This window comes from Theropithecus gelada, chromosome 13, assembly GCF_003255815.1.
Source record: "Theropithecus gelada isolate Dixy chromosome 13, Tgel_1.0, whole genome shotgun sequence".
Taxonomy (NCBI): Eukaryota; Metazoa; Chordata; class Mammalia; order Primates; family Cercopithecidae; genus Theropithecus; species Theropithecus gelada.
In genome coordinates this window covers 95,322,875-95,343,321 of record NC_037681.1, presented here as the reverse complement: position 1 = coordinate 95,343,321, position 20,447 = coordinate 95,322,875, and the positions used below count along the sequence as shown (strand labels likewise).

The 20,447-nt window shown below is 43.0% G+C and overlaps 1 protein-coding gene across 4 annotated transcripts in view; it reads right to left on the bottom strand.

Annotated features, from left to right (window-relative positions):
• The window catches only part of SEMA4F (ssemaphorin 4F), a 28,021-nt gene extending 10,448 nt beyond the window's left edge, over positions 1–17,573 (bottom strand). The window contains exons 1-5 of one of the 4 annotated variants that reach the window (XM_025354816.1): positions 17,286–17,573; positions 15,111–15,262; positions 14,203–14,262; positions 13,875–13,973; positions 9,037–9,130 (exon numbers count right to left, since the gene is read on the bottom strand). In XM_025354816.1, coding sequence (XP_025210601.1) covers positions 9,037–9,130; positions 13,875–13,973; positions 14,203–14,262; positions 15,111–15,262; positions 17,286–17,430 — 550 coding nt within the window. In that variant the 5' untranslated portion in view covers positions 17,431–17,573. The remainder of the gene's footprint in view (positions 1–9,036; positions 9,131–13,874; positions 13,974–14,202; positions 14,263–15,110; positions 15,263–17,285) is intronic. The other 3 variants (XM_025354818.1, XM_025354817.1, XM_025354819.1) reach the window with 3 other exon arrangements.
• Between the last annotated feature and the right edge of the window lie 2,874 nt (positions 17,574–20,447).

Genomic DNA, 20,447 nt, shown 5'->3' with positions numbered 1-20,447 from the left:
GTTAAAGCCAGAAGAGAGCCCTGGGGAACACTCCCATTTAAGGGGAGAGCTACCAAAGGCAACTGAGAAGATCAAGTCAGAGAGGCTAGAGAAGCAAGACAGGCCAATGTGCTGGAAGCGGGTGCATGAAAGCTCAGCCAGAACCACAGGGCTCATGCACACTGGGGGAAGCAGTAGAGAGTGGGGGGCCACTTGGAGGGAAGCATGATCATCCTGGGGTCACACATGCTCCAGAGAAGCAGCATGTCTCAGGCACCAGAAAGGTAACCAGCACTGAAGAAACACTCTACGTAGAGAACAAGAGGGCCAGAGCCCTACAAGGGCAGCACTGCAGGGTTGAAAGCCTTCTTTTGGGGTGGGGAAGTGAGACTATTCCATTATTTGCAATTTTAAAAAGAATCCAAGTGTTTGGGAGCCAGGAAGACTTGGGTTTGAACCCTGACTACTTAGTGGTACTATGATCTTGGGCAAAGCAACTTTCGAAGCCTCAGGTTCCTCAAATGCAGAATAGAGATAATGCCATCTTCCACTCAGAATAGCGCTAAGGGTTAAATAAGATAAAGAGCCCTAGCTAAGGCCTGGCACACGGTTGACATTCATTCATGTTAGCTCCTTATGAAACTTCAAAAGGCCATATGCTCAATCTGCCACCAGAAGAGGGGGAAGCTATACAAAGATATTCCATTCCCTTCTAGAAAATTTCAGGAAAGAAAAACCAAGTATTGGTCAAAGGTCCTGGCAGAAAATGGAACAGCAAATGAGCCAACCCTCTGTACTTCCAAGGGGGAAAAAGTTGACACAGAGGCCAGAGTTTGAAAATGTTCCCTAAGAGCATGACACATTAAATGCTCTAAAATCAAAACCCTGGTAGAAGCCTTGTCATGGATACCCTAAGAATAGGAGATGTGGTAAAGCAGATGCTGGGATCATGACTTGGTATGTAGGGTTGGAGAAAAACAATCATAAATATTCTGGAAACAGTAAAGGACCACAGATAACCATGCAAAGATTCAGCAGTAGATGGAGGTCACAAAACTTCCTAAGTGACCAATGGGGGAATCAGCAACACTGGAGCCCAGAAATGCTGAGAAGTGCGCAGTCACTCAGAGTGGAACAGCCAAGGATCAGCAGGAGGGATCAGACACTTTGGGAGGAAGTAGCAGGGCTCCAGGTGCCCTAAGAGTACCAGGGGGCTTGCAGCACATCTTACAGACAGACACACACACACACACACCCCTACACAGCAGAAAGAATAGCAACCATTACAATATTGAGCATAGGAGTCCACAAGATCACCACATGCCCTGGACTCTTCAAGACACTCTCAATTCCAAATATTGTGATTGTGATACATTGTTTATATAATAACACTGACCATACAACTGCTTTGCAAATTATTGCTGAATGGATCAAGGCCACATCTGCCATTGGCGAAAGATGATGTGCAAAAGCGAGTAATTCCCACAGTGATGAGTTTGCTCAACAAGCAGGTTAGAAAACATCACCAGGAATAATTCAACCCTATTTTTATTTTTTTAAAAATATGTATATATGCCTGCAAGCATGGGAAAGATTATTCATTGAATAATCCTTGTTTTTTGTAGTTAGCATCTTTTACTTTTATAGTGCAAAAAAACTAAGATATTTTCATTTTGAAAATACAAAAAAAAAAAAAAAAGACATTGAAAGCCACAAAAGACGAAGAAACACACTCAAAGAAAAATCATAATTGTGTGTAAAAATAGATCCCAACTTGCCAGATGGAAAGCCTATAAACATGTGTCATGGCAGTGAATATTTCTCTACAGCCTGGGGGTTTAAAATTTCCATTCTGGCATCAAAATGCTTCCTTTTAAAGGAGATTTACAATAGGAATTATCAGTTCATTAGTGTGTTTGTTACTTTTTGGTTTGATGTTGTTGTTGTTGTTTGAGACGGAGTCTAGCTCTGTTGCTCAGGCTGGAGTGCAGTGGCGCTATCTCGCTCACTGCAACCTCCGCCTCCCAGGTTCAAGCGATTCTCCTGTCTCAGCATCCCAAGTAGCTGGGATTACAGGCACCCGCCACCATGCCCAGCTAATTTTTGTATTTTTATTACAGACAGGGTTTCACTGTGTAGACCAGGTTGGTCTCGAACTTCTGACCTCGTGATCTGCCCACCTCGGCCTCCCAAAGTACTGCAATTACAGGTGTGAGCCACCACGCCCAGCCTACTTTTTGTTTTTAAGACAGGGTCTCACTCTGTCATCCAGGCTGGAGTGAAGTGGCGTGATCAGCCTCAACCTCCTGGGCTCAAGCAATTCTCCCACCTCAGCCTCCCAAGTAGTTGGGACCACATGCATGCATCACTATGCCTGGCTAACTTTTTTTTAAAGACAGAGTCTTTTTTAAAGACAGGGCCTTTAAAGACCCTGTCTTTAAAAATTAAATTTAATTTTAAATTAATTTTAAATCAATTAAATTAAATTTAATTTTTAAAGACAGGGTCTCAGTATGTTGCCCCAGCTGGTCTTGAACTCCTGGGCTAAAGCAATCTTCCCACCTTGGCCTCCCAAATTGCTGGGATTACAGGTGTGAGCTACCACATCTAGCCTTGTACATTAGTTTTTTGTTTTTTGTTTTAATTTATTTAATTTTTTTTTTTGAGACGGAGTCTCGCTCTGTCGCCCAGGCTGGAGTGCAGTGGCCGGATCTCAGCTCACTGCAAGCTCCGCCTCCCAGGTTTACGCCATTCTCCTGCCTCAGCCTCCCGAGTAGCTGGGACTACAGGCGCCGCCACCTTGCCCGGCTAGTTTTTTGCATTTTTTAGTAGAGACGGGGTTTCACCGTATTAGCCAGGATGGTCTCGATCTTCTGACCTCGTGATCCGCCCGTCTCGGCCTCCCAAAGTGCTGGGATTACAGGCTTGAGCCACCGCGCCCGGCCTACATTAGTTTTAAAAAGCTGATTTTGATTTTTTTTTTTTTTTTTTTTTTGGCCGGGCGCGGTGGCTTATGCCTGTAATCCCAGCACTTTGGGAGGCCGAGGTGGTTTGATAACCTGAGGTCAGGGGTTAGAGACCAGCCTGACCAACATGGCAAAACCCTGTCTCTGCTAAAAATACAAAAAATTAGCTGGGCGTGGCAGCACGTGCCTGTAATCCCAGCAACTCAGGAGGCTGAGACAGAAGAATCACTTGAACCCAGGAGGCGGAGGTCGCAGTGAGCCAAGATCACACTGTACTCCAGCCTGGGTGAGAGAGCAAGACGCTGTTTAAAAGAAAAACAAAAAAACAAAAAAAAAAAAAACAAAAAACGGATTTTTTACATGCCCTGGCCTCCTTTCTTCTTCCACTCCCTTTTCTTCTCATGGTCAGACATTTTTCAGGATAGACAGCTCCTATTCAAAAAGTCTTTTCCTTATTTAAGGATTGAGCCAGCTGGATACTTAAAAAAAAATTTTTTTTAAGCCTATTATTGGGCATAATTAGATGATTGGAGATGCAGTGTTGACTCTACATTTCCCTCTATCGGGCATGTAGGATTTCTGTAACTGTCTTGTTTTCATGTGTGAATGCTAGTCTCGGAGATTTAAGAGGTAGACTTGGCCTCAAAATGCTGGCAGCATGCAGTGCATCTGGAACATTCGCAGAGCTCCTTGGCAGATGCATTCATCACAAGATGCAATGACACCAAAACCATATGATAAAAACACAGGATGGGTTCCCAAAGAGAAAGAGCAAAGTCTTCTGCTCTTCTTGATAGAAACCCTATCCATTATAGGATGTGATAGGGAGGCCCAAAGACGACTGACTGCTGTCCCTAGCTTGTGTACCTGAGTGAGTATGGCACTATACACTCGGAGGAGGGAAGACTGATGGAGAAGCAGGTTTGGGGGAGGTGAGTAAAGACAATGAACTCACTTTGGGGCATGATGATTTTGAGATTCCTGTGGGACATCCAACTGAAGATGTCTGGAAGGCAGTAGGACGTGTGGTCTGTACCTCCAGGTAATGTCCAGGGGGCAGATGTAGATTTGGGAGCCAACAGAATGCAACGGAAACAGAAGCCATGGGGCTCACTAAGATCACAACTACATAGAGTAAGAAGAGAAGAGGCTCTTAGGTAGAAGCCCAAGGAACTCCAACATTTAAGAATGAGCAGAAGACAAAAGCCCTATCAAGAAGACTGAGAAGGAATCACCGATGTTCTTATGCTAACGTGAATGTCAAAATATTCATATTTTTCCAAATTAGAACAGCGCAAATAAAGACAAGGAGATCATTTTCTTAATTGTATCTAAGTACAGTACAGATAAACTTCATATTTGAAAATAAGATTTCTGAGGCTTTCCCAAAAGAAACAGAAGTACCAATAAACACATGAAAAATTGTTCAACCTCACTAACAGAAATGCCAATCAAAATATGTAAATATCATACTGGACTTTGTAGGAGGTCACTGTTTGTTTGTACATATTACTTGGGACTGGCAAGAGTGCAATGGGACAGGCCCTTTAGCCACTGCTGGTAGGACTAACTGGAGAGCAATTAATTTGTCCAAATCCATCAGGCACCATCAAAATATTTAGACTTTTACACCTAGCAATTCCACTTTTTGGATTGACTCATATGCAATTAAGTAGATTAATGCAAAGAATTATGTAACAGGATTCTTGCTACAGCATTATTTACATTATTTATAAAAACAATAATTTTAAAATTTGAATGTATAATTACATAGAAATAATTAAATCATGCTACATCCATCTACGTATGCAGTACAATTTATGTAATTGGATGCAATTGCTAAAAATCATGTTTTGAAGAAACAATGTCTGTGATGAGAAAATGCTCAGTATACAATAGTAAATGAAATATACATAATTCCAAGTTATAATAAATACGCAGACACATAGACACAGTAGAAGAAAACACTCAAAATACTCCAAAATAATAATAGTGGTTACTTGGTAATGACAGAATTACAAATAACATTTTTACTTTCTTCTTTATATATTTCTACATTTTCTCAATTTTCTACAATGCACAGTGTAATTTTTATAGGTTTAAGTAAATACTCCTATTATATTCTAATCATATTTTCATTATTAAAAGCTCTTTTCATTTCAAAATACTGCTATTATCTTTAAGGATATTTTTTTAGAACCTAATTGGGAATTTTGGTTCTAATTCTTATATAATGTTACCACTATTTCTATACAGCTATTTTCAAAACAGAGGCAAAGTAAGGCATAATGAATCATTCTAGAAAGCCCCAAGTAGATGCTAGCCCTCATGTCAGACCAGGAAAAACTTTTAAATTGTAACCCTGTAAAGTAATAACTGCAGATGAAAATGTATAATATTAGTATTGACTATGATTTGGGTCTGAGACAGCTAGAGACAGAGTTTCCACATTAACTGAAGCCATTAGGAAGTGAGTTCTGATCACCTCCATCAATTATCAACTGAAAGGCAACATTGAATTTTATTTAAAAAAAAAAAAAGACTTAAAACCTTTTTGAAAATGTTCCTCCCACTTTGTCTCACAATGATCTTCTTTATGAAATTTGTATTCTTATGCTCGCTTCAGCAGCATATATACTAAAACTGGAAATTTATATTCTTAAACCACATTCTAATACGAATTCACTTGCTGACTGAATAAAGAGAAATTACTCACAGAGGGCTGCACATGCTTAAAGATTACTGCTTGAGGCCAGGTGTGGTGGCTCTCACCTGTAATCCCAGCACTTTAGGAGGCCGAGGCAGGCGGATCATGAGGTCGGGAGTTTGAGACCAGCCTGACCAACATGGTGAAACCCCATCTCTACTAAAAATACAAAACTTAGCTGGGCATGGTGGCGGGGGCCTGTAATCTAAGCTACTCAGGAGGCTGAGGCAGGACAATCACTTGAACCTGGGAGACAGAGGCTGCAGTGAGCCAAGATGGCGCACTGCACTCCAGCCTGGGCGACAGAGCGAGACTCCATCTCAAAAAAAAAAAAAAAGAAATTACTGCTTGAAACAAAAGTATGATAAACGATTATCTTAGATTGTTGCAAGTAAGTCATTTTGTTGATAAACAATTTTATAGACTCAAGAGACATCACAACCATGAAAACTCAGAAACCTTTCTTAATGACTCGGAGTTTTGCCAAAGATGTTGATAAAAAACCTATAAAAATAAACTATCAACTAAACTGTTTTATTCCAACATGTATGAGTATAAGGAAGGTTTCATCAATTTCAACAGTAGATAATGATAATCATGACAACTCAAAATATTGTATTTAGTCAATATATACTTTATGCTCATTTTCAAAAACTTTTATTTTTCAGAAAAAGGTAAGTCATTAACTATAAGACTAAAGACTGATGTAATTTGTATATCTTTTAAGACTTTCCCTAAAAAATAAAGTCATGCATAGGAAAAAATTTTCATCATTAGATCTTGTGTCCCAATTTTTGTTTTATATAAAATATTTCCCAAAAATATAGGCAAAAATTAATTTTATGATACAGTTGGCAAAAAAAAACCAAGGAAAGAAAAAAACAGTATAATGAATGATGCTGAGTCAACTGATTAGCTAGCTGGGAAAAATTAATTTAGATCCCCCCTCATGTGATTCATCAAAATAACTCCAAATATTAATAGATCAAAGAGTTACATGTTTGGAAAAAAAATTTTAAGAAAAAATGTTATCTGCTCTTTAAGTGAAGGATTGAGCTTAAAAATTATATACAATCACAAAGGAAAAGATATGTAATTAAAAAGCTAATATCCTACCTCTTAACTGGTCCAAGAACATGAGCAGAGGATTTACCAAAGAATAAATAAAAATAAGCACTAAAACATGAAAAATGTTCAACTTCACTAATATTCAAAGAAATACAAATAAAAACAAGGTGCCATTTTGAGTCTCAAAATAGCAAAGATTTTTTTTTTTTTTTTTGAGACGGAGTCTTGCTCTGTCGCCCAGGCTGCAGTGCAGTGGCCGGATCTCAGCTCACTGCAAGCTCCGCCTCCCGGGTTCACGCCATTCTCCTGCCTCAGCCTCCCGAGCAGCTGGGACTACAGGCGCCTGCCACCTCGCCCGGCTAGTTTTTTGTATTTTTTAGTAGAGACGGGGTTTCACCGTGTTAGCCAGGATGGTCTCGATCTCCTGACCTCGTGATCCGCCCATCTCGGCCTCCCAAAGTGCTGGGATTACAGGCTTGAGCCAAAGATTTTTTAAAATGAGAACAATACATTCTGGTGAAATGTATGTGAAAAAAAAAGGCCGCTCTCATTCACTACTGATTTAGGGTGTAAATTGGTATACTCTTTCTAGAAACTCAATTAGCAACAGATAATGAGCCATTAAGTGTTCACACCCTTTGAAACAGTAATCCATTTCTAGGAATCTTAAGAGGCCAACCTAAAATGAGAGCAAAAATGTATGCACAAAGATGTTCATTATAGCAATATGGGTAACAGCAAAATCTTTGAACTAATTAAATTTATATAAATAATATGGAATTGTTTAATTTGTGGTATGTTAGCAGAATGAGTAACACGTCATTAAACATTATCTTTATAACGAATTTTTAAATTACATAGAAATGCCTATGATATAAAGTTACATGAAGAATTCAAAATTACATCCATGTAGCATGACATTTAAAAGTTTTATAATGTGCACATGCTCATAAAATTTCTATTAACCTGCTTGTTTTACACCATCACAAGAAAATGGCTTTTCGCTGAATTTGGAGGGTGTATGTTGGGTGGTCTGATCTAAAATTCAGGCTATGTGGCACAAAAACAATTTGCTGTGTGGCTGCTAACAAATTAGTCATTCTCCAGAAGAGGTTTAGGTTTGTGATAGACCCATTTCACACTTGAGCAATCATAGACAGCTTGTTCAAAAAAAGTACTAGCAGGAATTTATTTAATAGTCATTACTGACTCCCCTGAGCAACAAAAGACTGGCCAGCAAATGTATGTGCATGAATGTACATGGGTGTGCACACACATTAATATCTATCTAGGATATAATATGGTTTGGATGTTTTGTCTCCTCCAAAACTCATGTTGACATGTGACCTCCAGTGTTGGAGGTGGACCTTGTGTGAGGTGTCTGGGTCATGCAAGCAGATGTTTCATGAATGGCTTGGTGCTGTCCTAGCAGTAATGAGTGAGTTCTCACTCTGAGTTCACAAAAGATCTGGCTGTTTAAAAAAGCACCTCCTCCCTCTCTCTCTTGCCCCCTCTCTCACTATGTGACACACGGCTCCCCTTCACCCTCTGCCATGATTGTATGCTTCTTAAGGCCCTTGCCAGAGGCAGATACTAGCACTATGCTTCATGTCCAGCATCTAGAACCATAAGCCAAATAAACTTTTATCTTTATAAATTACCTGGTCTCAGATATTTCTTTATAGCAACACAAATGAACTAATACAGGATATATCCTAAAATATTAGCAATAATTTTCTAAATAGAGATATTTTAGAATTGCACTAATATGGTACCACTAGACACATAGGGCTATTTACATAAAATTAAGTACAATTTAAAATTCCTTCCTTCAGTCACACTAGTCACATTTCAAGGGCTCTATAGCCACAATAGCTAGTGGCTACTGTATTGGACAGTGCAGATCTAGAACATTTCCATCGTTACATAAACTTCTTTTGGCCAGTGCTGTTCTAAAAGTTTTTTTCATGTTCTTCTTTATACTTTTTCCAAATTTATTACAATATGCATTGTAGTATATTCCACTTATTAACAGGGAAAAAAACACTATGAGAAAAGAAAATAAGGTTAAGAGAGGAAACATTACACTAGAGGTGCAGAGGACACATTCTGCAGAGAGAATCCTGGGGATATCATACTAGGTGGGGAAAAGCAGGTGGTCACACAGGCACTCAGGGAAGAACAGGAAAGGCTAAAAAGAGACATGGGAGTAATAGACATTCCAAGGTAAGAAAGAACACAGAAATTCTAACAGCAGGGGTGGGGAAGGAGGCAATTAGAGCAAGAAGTTACAGGTTCTTGTCTCTCCCCACTCACCAGCCATTACAGCTGCTGACCGCTGAGCTGGCTCAAAAGGACATTTCCCCCGGCCACTCTCAAGTCTTTCAACCTGCTGGAAACTGGACACATCCTATAGACCAGAAGGGGGCAATTGGTTTAGGGGTCACAGGGCAGGTTCACGGTGAGAATTACAAAGATGGTCAGATGAAGGAAAAGGTCAATTCCCATTCCTCTCCCCTTCCACTCCCCACCCCCAACTACCATCCCCATATATCCAGTCAGCTATTCCTGATGCCCCCATCTACTCCTGCATTTCTCATATCTGCTATCCTTTGTTCATCAGTTTATGCCTCTTCCCTCAATTCCCCCAGTAGCCAACACCCACATGCCCTGATGAAGAAATTCCTAGGACAGCCCAAGAAGCACCTAAGAGGCTGAAGGTAGGTCTTTCCTCTGAAACACTGCTGAACTGTAGGGTTTGTAACTGGTTGGAGAATATGCTACATGACAAGAAGGATCAGGAAGAAAGCAGGCCTCCTGAGGACTGGAAACCTTAGGAAGGACAAAGAAAAGTACAGGCCGATAAAGGACTATCTGAAACACAGAGGCCTAGAGAGACAAGGGCCATCCTCCTCCTATTCCCCACCCCAAGGATGAAAGAGCTGCATCATACGACCAAGGGCAGAGGATGGGGGAAACTGCAAAGTTGGTAAAGAATGACCTGAAGCTCAGGTCAGAATTTGAGAGTGGTAGATAAGTACCTTCCTCACCCAGGGACTCCAGAGGGACTGACCTGGGCAAGGAACAAGAGGTGTAAGAACTTCATCATGGCCAGCCAGAAGTTACCTTAGTCTAGCATTTGGCACTAAGAGAGGCTTCAAGATAACATCTAAAAACAAGGATGATTTCAACCTAGGACTGAGAGGGAAGTTAACAGTGGCTGGTTGGGAGTCAAAGTTATGGCATGGAGATGCCAGGTATTGTATCTTTAGTTCACAAACTGGGGTGGGCATATGGTGTTATTGGAGCCTAATTACTTCCATGGTAGCTGTTGCGGAAATATCAATATATATCCCCCAAACATAAGTGTACTATTAGCCCACTCCAATTGCTCATCTCTTGCTCTAGATGGCAAACAAGGTTCTATTTTACTGAGAGTCTTGAAGAAGGCCTGTTAAAACTTTGGAAGTACCCAAAAAGGGAATGCTGGGTCAGAAGAGTCTGCTGGAATGGAGGGCTCCACAGAGGCACAGCACTCCAGCTGTGTGACAGTGAGAGCATCCTCACCTCAGGAGAAAGATGGATTTGGTGAGAGATTAACAAAATGGCTGGCCACTCTAGAGATGTGGTATGTACCTGCTGCTGCTTCCCTTCTTACCTCTCACCTAAAGCATGGCAGTAAACTCCTTTCTCCACATCATCTAGCCACCCCCACCAACCAAGTTATTCTAATAGCCACCCAAGATTAATCTTCTGAAGTATTGGTCACTGACTTAATAATAAATTTTTGTGCAAGAGAATGAGAAAGTAGCCCAGTATTGCCCGGAGTACAACCTCATTAGCCAAACCTACTTATTTTCAACTACTCCTTTGTTCTATCCAAACCAGATCACCTGTTATTCCTGGAAAATAAATTATGTTTTCTATGCCTATAACTACTGCCTTACATTTCTCCAAGGACTAAAGGGATGAACTTTTTCTCAGTTCTCATTCTCTTTATGTGCCATTGGATACTTTTGATTCACCCCCTTCCTTGAAATATTCTATTCCTTGACTCTCCTGAAACTCTACCCTTCTGGAATCCCTCCTGTTATTTCTCTATTTCCTTCTTTCTAGCTCCTACATGTGTATCCTAAGAATCTATCCATAGTCGCTTTCACATATGCTTCAAAGATCTCATTCATTCTTTCCAGCCAGATATTCTGTGCAAATCATTCCCCAAACTCTCCAAATCTGGTATCTTCCAAACTCTAGCCCATATTTTTATTTGACTGCTGGACTTCCTCACAGAGATTTCTTAGCTGCCCCTTAAAACTCAACATGTCGAAACTAATTCTCTTTTAGTTTTCCCCAATGGCATCATCATGTCATCCAGGTTTCCAACCTTTGAGGAAGTGAGCCTCCTATTAACTAGATAGGTTATGATTATTGCATGGTCAAAATGACATTTAACTTGGGTCTGAAAGAGACATGACCACTCCACTACATTCTCTATCTGAATGTTGAGATTCTTCATTGTATTGTCATTGTGTCAGTCAGCAGCATAGTCTCTCAAAATCAGCTGTCGTAAAGCAAAGTCCCTGAAGCTGAAGGCCAGAGCTGGACAGGAAGGCTCTCTCTGAGCTATGGGTTGGAACTGGTCCTTTGGCCTTGGCCAAGAGGAGTTCAAGGCATAGAAAGGACCTTTCCCAGACGGCTAAGAAAAAAAGGAAAGAAAAGAAAGATGGTTCCTAGTACATGAAACACATCAAATGCCACAAGAAATTGAAGACAGATAAGGTCTTCTGGGCTGCAGGCTAGAGTAAGGGACAGGATAGTGGAACAGAGCCAGAGACAAACACAGGTTTAAATTTTGGTTCTGCCTCTGCTAGCTATACAATCTTAGACACAATACTTAATTTCTCTGAACTTCAGTTTCCTTACTTGTAAAATGGAAATAATACCTAAATCTCATGATGTGGTGATAAGAATTAAATTTAATCCTTAATGTAAAGTACCTAATACCAAGTCTTCATCAAAGCAGACACTCAGTTGAATGGTTGTCGTTGTTGTTTGTTGTTGTTGTTGTTAGAAGTCTAACATTTTTCTCTGTTAACTGCTGGAGGTCCCTCAACAAAACAAATTACGATATTTTCCTCCAATGTTCAATGAGCTATCACTGAAGGACAGCATTCCACATTGTGGGAGCCCTTAGATCCAATGCTTGAACTTCCTTTTAGTAAGAACCTTCATTTCTCCACAATCAACTTTAAGCAAGTTGCTGTGTCCAAAACAAAGCTCTCAGATAATTGTTTATATACAGTCTCAAAGTCATCAGTCATCATGAGAGGTTCAGCAGTGAGGATAAAGGAAGAACTTGGTCAAGCAGACTGGGGCTGCTGGGTAGTAGGATAAGACAGGTTAAGGCAGAAGAGAACTTTCAAAACGTCTACAGAGCAGACAGGATGTGTATCAAAGGGTTACCAGAGCTGACCTTTTGGGGCTAGTCTCTATATTCTCCTTCAGACAAGCCTTGACCAAAGGATGGGCCCTCATTTCATAAGCCTGCTAGACAGGAGGGTTCAGGGAAAGAGCTGAATTTGTGGGAGTTCAGGACATAGACCCCTGGCTTCACTCTTCATTGCTGATGTTCCTCGAGAAGAGATAGGCATCCAAGTCACACCAATCCTGATAGGTATGTCCAGAAAGAACATTTTCTGTCTAGATACCTTATATAACAACCACTAGAGTCCCACCTCAGAGAAACAAGGAAGAATTAAAGGCCCTAGGAGACTAACTTGGAACAATCACACTGTCTATAAGCCATGGCTCTGGCATTCATACCCATGGGATCCCTGAGCCTGGCAGAATGGAAAAGGACAAATATGGCAATGGCAGTACCACTGCTACCTTACAAACTTAAGGAAAACTGTAGGGAAATCAGACCTCAATGTTACCTGAGGGAATACAGAGATTTTCACCACCACCCTGAACTGAGAACCTTTCTAGAATGAGGGAGCTATCCAGATGCTGGTAGGGAGCCTGTATCACTTGCATTATGAAAAGGACTCAACATAAGTCCAACCCACCCCAAGGCAGCCCAGGGCGACTAACTGGAGCAATCATGCATATGATTATGATTAGCATCCTAAGCCAGAGATATGAGGGTGGTATGCAACAAAGAGGGGTTTAGAGATACACACTGACTTGATCCAGGTGGCAAGGATTACTGAGGACTGCAGAAGAGTCAAGACAAGATCTACAGTTAAGGATTAGGTCAAAAAAGGGAGCTGTTATACTCCCTCCTATTGCTCTACAGAGCAGAAAGGGAAGCTACTGGATATAAAGGATATGCGAGGCTTCTGACTCACCCCAGGGGCTTGTCACAAATGTGAGTTGCCAGAACACCAGTGCTGACTACTGTGTAACTGATGGGAAAAGCTGGGAGTTCAGAAACAGTCATCAGTCCCAGAGATTATGACTAGCCTAGATGTGATTAGGGATACACATGTCCCAAGCCTGCCTGTGTTTGAGGGTGGTGATGTCCAGGCCTTGAGCAGCAATAAACAAGATCTATAAGAAAACGTGATTGACAGAGTGCCCGCCCTGAAGGCAAGATCCAGAATATGGGGCCAGCAGATATTACATTAGTGGAAATGACATCAGAAGCCATGAGAGGAGAGTCACAGCCCACACATAATGAAGTTGGCAGTGGAAGTAAGAGAAGGTGGTAAGATACAGTCACATGCTATGAAAGGAAGAAACAGGCAATGGGCTTCACTAATTAAGAAATGAACCCAGGCTGCCTGGACAAAGCATGCACAGGGCAAGGGAAACATGAGTTTCTGGTTTCTGAAGTCTCTCCCTGGATTTGTTGTTTCCCCAGCCCAACCAGCATCCCTAACTTCCTTAACTATCCCACTACGTCTCTCTTTACACTTTGTATATCTTACCCTCTCCAGACAACCTCCCTTTCCCTCCCTCAGTGGTTTACACATACCCTCATCCCATGAGGACAGCCCCTACACCCAATGCTTATCATGCACAATGGTTGCCTTGACCATGCCCCGATCATGGTAGCTCACAGAAAACCCTTCCCATCCTCCCACCACCACCCCAAGTAACTCACATTGGTGCAGGCACCCTCTCCCTCTCCTCCCACCCCTGTCACTCACAATAACCCCGCACTTCGGATCAAAAGCGAAGGTGCCACAAGTGAGGAGGTGAGAGGCATTGGCAATGGCGAGAATCTGGACAAAATTGTGACATTCGTCCTGGGGGTCAGAGATGGTTAGAAAGAATCAGAAGCAGCAGGTACAAGGAAGGGTAAGGTAATGTCAGGACAGTCAGATGCAGCTTTGGGATCGGAGATGATGGGTGATGGCATGGTGTTAAGAGTCTCTGCCTGGGCCCATTGGGATGGAAGCATTACAGGGGACTGAGAGTCAGGGCTGGGACAAGGTCTCAACTGACACTCAAGACAGGACTCAGATTTACACCTACCTCTTTCTTGCCTTTCTTCCTACAGTTCTGTCTGTGAGCCTCAGGAACCATCCAGTCAATCTGAGAAAGGAGGAGTGATCATTTCACCCAGATTCCCCTAACATCAAACTCCCACAATGTTAGAGGAGATTAAACCTCCATCAGTTTGGGAACTTCAAAAGTCCCCCTAGAGCACTGTTTTTCAAATGGAGGTCCCCACCCATTAATGAGTAATAAAATCAATTGTGAAATCATGACCAACATCATTTTTAATGAAATAGAATATATCAAAATATAAGAGAGTAGATATTGTTTCAAGAAAGGTTTCTTTTAGTACATAATTGTGTACTGGGCCACAATATACAGTACACACTGAGTATCCCTTATCTGAAATGCTTGTGATCAGAAGTGTTTTACATTTCACATTTTTTCAGATTCGGGGATATTCACAGAATACATACTGGTTGAGCATCCCTAATTCAAAAATCCAAAATCCAAAATGCTCCAATGAGCATTTCCTTTGAGTGCCATGTTGGCACACAAAAAGTTTTAGATTTTGGAGTATTTTGAATTTCGGATTTTTAGATTAGGGATGCTCCAACTGTATAGTTCTTAATAATGGTCAAAAAAAAATTGAAAGCTGTTTCCCTATTGTAATTTTAATGATCCCTCTGCCCATTGTCACCTGAAACCTGGTCACTGTGGTCTCCTCCCCATCATCATGAACCTCCTTCATATCCTCCCCAGTCACCCTGATCCCCCATACTCTTAGCTAAGAAAACAAAGTGGATGATGTCTCCCAACTCACCCCCTCCTACTACCCCTGCAGTTACATCTTTAGTTATTATGAAATCCCCCACACACACACTCATAAAATCAGATTTAATCACATGCTACGGGGTCAGGGGTCCTTCCCTCTCGTCTCTCACCCTGCGGGGTCTCTCCCCTGAGAAGGGCAGAGATAAAGCAAAGATGGTGTCCCGGGCGCCAACGTAAAGTGTGTGGGAAGCAGGATCCACAAGGAGAACAGAGTAATTGTATGTCTGAGGGACAGCAAACCTGGTGAGATAGGAGTCAGCCTCTGGCAGGAAGACAGGAGAGAGTGATGTTAGCCATTGTTTCCTAAGGGTCGAGTCCACAAGAGCAAAACCAAACGGGCCAATTTTTGTTTTCTTCCAAGTACCATTTATTTAGCAGCCATGGGGGAGAAACGGAGCCTTGACAAGTGAACCAGAGATAGATGAGGCCAGAATATTTAGCACACAATCCAGTGGGTAAGTATGCTTTTTCTATAAAAACAGAGCACTAGCCAGACGCAGTTGCTCACGCCTGTTATCCCAACATTTTGGGAGGCTGAGGTGGGTGGATCACTTGAGGTCAGGTGTTCAAGACCACCCTAGCCAACATGGTGAAATCCCATTTTTACTAAAAATACAAAAAATTAGCTGGGTATGGTGGCAGGCACCTGTAATCCCAGCTACTTGGGAGACTGAGGCAGGAGAATTGCTTGAACCCCGGAGGCGGAGGTTGCAGTGAGCCAAGATCACGCCACTGCACTCCAGCCTGGGTGACAAAGCAAGACTCCATTTCAAAAAAAAAATCTAAACCTCATATCAGCATTCAAAATTATTATCTATTTAAAGATTGGAATAAGTTGGCGTGAATTTACCTTCCTAGCTCAACCTCTGGTTCTGGGGACCCTACCCCTGCACCAATACAGCTCTGCTCTACCTGCTTCCTCTGCTCAGTACCCTCAAGAGGGTAGAATGGACACCAACCCATTCATTCCTAGATGTGCTGATGTGAGTCCCACCCACTCCATCCTCCCACACCCATACTTACCTCTGTGCTGTATCCTGCCCACTCTGTCATGCTTAGTATAAGCCCTGGATCAACTAACTTCCCCTCATATCCTCAACTCTGCTTCACCTTGCTTGCCATCTAGACATCTCTGGATGCCTGCACATCAACTCAGCCCGGCAATCTCAACTTACTTTGTGGCTACTGCTCGGTGCAAACTGAAACCCCAGGCTCTGGCCACAACTTCGCCTTCGGGAATCACAGCATTCCTATATGGCACTCGTCTGAGTTTAAACTCTAAACTACTATTAACCAGTCCAGAGTTGTTGCCAACAGGTGGTACTCTTGGCTTCACTGGTTCTGTCTGCCCAAGGTGCTGATAACACTCAATCCCCACTGAGAAGACAAGATTCATGGCCACACTCATACCCACCTCAGCAGTCTAAAATGTGAATCGCCCCAATGATCACTTCTAACCTTGTGACGTCTCCTAGCTTCTTCCACATCTTTTCAAAGGATCATATCCCCCTCCTCTATTTTTCCTTCTGAAGACTTGAAAAATCATTTAAGCAGAACTTTACATCAGCACATTGAATGGTTTACCAATATTCAATGTAGGGAATGGGCAGAGACGCAGCAAGGAACGTTGAGGAAGTTAGGAGAGTTCACGTGGATCCAACAATGGGAGAATGGGAGCTGGTGTCAGAGATGTTAGGGGAGCAGGAGGAGGGTTAGGAAGATTAGGGCTGTGAGAAGGGCCAAGAGGCTCGGATGATGTGTAGAACTGATAGGGAAATGAATTGGAGAAGATGGAAATGCTGAGCTGGGGACTGGAATGGAAAGCTGGAGTAGAATGAAAGACTGATGGGTCTGAAAGCAGAGTTGGCGTCAAGCTGGAATGATGGACCCAGGTGTGTGTGCGGGGAAACAGGGGACTAAGGGAGATGGAACTTCGAAATGAACGACCTCTGCCAGCCCCCACCCGAGCTCTGGGCCTCAGTGTCTGCATGGTGAGGACTGGACGCTACCGCGGTTCTGGGAATAGGGCCCGCTGGGGCAGCCTGGGCGTGTCGTGGGAGCCGAGGCGCGAGGCCCAGGCTGGGGATGCGGAGCTGCGGGGCGCGGGGGGGATGCAGAGGGGATGCGGTGAAGTGCGAGGGTCTCGCCCGTGTCCCGGCGGGGCGTGGGCGGCGTGGAACGCCATACACCAGGCTGAGAGGCCCGGGTCCCGCCGCGCGGTCTGGGGAGCAGGTGGGTGTGGGTGTGGGCGCGAAGGGCTGAGGGCGTGGGCGCCCGCGCCTTACCAGAGATGGGAAGCGAGGTTCTGGGCACCGAGCGGGGGACGCGGCCGGATACCGGGCCGCTCAGCACCGCCAGTAGCAGCAGAGGGAAGGGCGAGGCTGTAGGCGGCCCGGGACCCGGGCGGGGCCGTGCATCAGAGGCCGGCATCTTTGGCTCCGCCTGGCCGCGGGTGCAGCGCAAGCTACTGCCTTTGCTCAGGGCCGCAGGGCTACCGGCCTCGGCCCCACTCGGGTCCCCTCGGCTTGGTCCGGCTTGGCCTGAGGCTGAGGGATGAAACACCGCCTGGCTCCGCCCCCTCAAAAAGGGGCCAATGGTCGGGCCGCCTTCTTCCTCCAGTCAATCGGGATTGAGTGGAGGCGGGGCTGAGGGGAGGACAGGCCTAACCCAGGCAGAGGCGGAGCTAGACCCAGGTGAAGGTGGGAGTTCTGCCTCGGAAGTCGGCTGGGGCTGCCACCTAGGGACCTCGAGTAGCGAGTCTGCCCCGGCCACCCCAAAAACTCAAATGCCCATAGCTGTACTAATAAGGAAAACTTACTAATAAGAGGACGTGGATACACGCACCAAGTTTCTCAAAATTAATACTTTGCAAGCATTTAAGGACAGCTGCTTATGTGCTGCGCAGGCACAGAGTAACGCGCGCACACATACACACACACACACACACACACACACACACACGATTGTGCAGAAAATACTAAAAATCACAGCCCTTGCCCTAGGGAGTTCACACTGTAGTGGGGCTTCCAAATGTAAACAAATAACTGCAAATAGATAATTGCAATACGAAGCAATGCATGTTTGCTATAATAACGTGCAGAAGGACCAGGTTAGAAGAGGTGACATTTGAACTGAGTCTTCTAGGGTTGGTAGGACTTTGAGGGCGAGGAACAAAGACTACCTTTGGGCATATCCACTTGGATATCCTACAAACAAGGCAAGCATAGGTCCTGAGCATAACTCACCATCTCCTTCATCCCAACCCTAGCTCCTTCTTCAGCCACTTAGTCTGCATTTAGCAGGTAATCTTTGCTTTCTTCTTTTTCACCCCCATTGTATTAGTTTTCTAGGCTGCAAAACAAATGTAACAAATTAACCTCAGAATTTGGTGGCTTAAAACAAACACAAACAAAAGACATGGTCCCTGAATTCGAATTGCTTAGCCTAGAGGGAAAATCAGACATTTGGAATAAACTTTTATTATCTCTCACAGTTTCTCTGCGTCAGAAATTTAGGAGTAGTTTAGCTAGGTGGTCTGGCTCCAAGTCTCTCACAAGATTACAGTCCAGATATCAAATGGGGCAGCAGTCCACTGAAGGCTTGCCTGGGGCTGGAGGATCCACTTCCAAGATGGCTGACTTCCACGCCTGCCAAATTGGTAGTGGCTGTTGGCAGTAAGTGAAGGTTGTTCTCCGCATGCATTTCTCCATGGGGGTGATTTAATGTCTTCACAAAATGGGCTGACTTCCTCAGAGCAAGTAATCAAAAAGAACAAGGCAAAAGAGCAAATGATATATTTGTGACCTAGCCTCAGAAGTAACACACAATCACTCTGCCATATTTTACTTGTCACACAGGCCAGCCCTGATGCACTGTGGAAGGGGACTTCATCAGGTAGTATACAGGGATTTCAGTGGGAACAAGGATTTCAGCCTCCTTTCCTGGAGACTAGCTACCATGCCCATATGTAAGAAGTCACTATGTCCTTATAAATCCGACTAAAAAATAACTTAAATCCATCCTTTTCTTTCCATTATCATCATAGTTCAGTACATCATCATCATTCACCTGGACTGTGTGATAGTTCATTTAAAAAACAAAAACCTTACTTCCAATCCCTCCCCTTCCAGACTGCCATCAGGATAATCTTTCTAAAGTGCAAGTACTAGTTCTAGTTTATTCTTTCAACAGTTATTAAGGGCCTACTATATGCCTGGCATTTTACTAAGTACTAGAGATAAGAAGATTAAGACATGGTCCCTTGGCTGGGCATGGTGGTTCAGACCTGTAATCCTAGCACTTTGGGAGGCTGAGGCAGGAGGATCACTTGAAGACGAGTTCGAGACCAGCCAGGTCAACATAGTGAGACCCTGTCTCTGCAAAATAATAATAATAGCAAGTGGCACACACCTGTAGTCCCAGCTACTCAGGAGACTGAGGCAGGAGGATCACTTGAACCCAGGAGTTCAAGGCTGCAGGGAGCTACGATCACACCATTGCACTCCAGCCTGCCTAAAAAAAAAAAAAAAAAAAAAAAAAGACCTGGTCCCTGATTTCAAATTGCTTAGCCTAGAGGGAAAATCAGGCATTTGGGATCATCACTTCAAATCGTCTCTCTGAAATCTTCTTTCTAAAACCAACCTCAACACAATGGAAGCCCCTGTCCACCCCCCTGCACCCCCATCTGAGTTTCTTCCTCTAGCACCACTATATGCCTTTCCTAAGCTGCTTCTCATCAGTCTAGCCTAGGCCTTAGTCCCTTCTCTGAACATCATTTATTGGTTATTTTGTCTTTTGATTTTTTTCAAAAATCTTTTTCCAATTTTTTTGCATATGAAAAAACATACAACAAGAGCTTCATTTAACATTGCAACCTAATCACACTTAAGTACATGCATTCATGTACTTAATGTACATATTAGTGAGTTAAATTTTTAGCAAAGTCATACTTACATCATATTTACCTTTACTTCAGGAGCTAAATTCTCATTTTTTTCCCCTATCATGTTGCATTTTATTTTACTCCATTTTTTTAAATGCTGGTTGCAGCCCACTAAATTGATTTTACTACTCATTAATGAGTTGAGATCCCCACTTTGAAAAAAAAAAAAACTCACTGTTCTATGTAGTCTCATTCATACTAATTTAGTTAACAATGATTTTATGAATCTACATTTCCAGGCAATATCTTTCTCTTCAGCTTCTGACACACACATCCAAGAGCCTAGTGGACATTTCCACATAATGTAACCACAGGCACCTTGATTTCAACATGCCCAAAACTGAAGTGTCATCCCCACCCTCATAGCATCCTGGTAATTGTGTAGATGCTAAAACCAATGTTCCCCATCTCTATACATAGTACTACTGTCTTTCCAGCTGTCTAAGCCAGAGACTTTGCATTCGTTTATTCAACAAGTATTCATTGAATGCCTACTGTGTTCTAG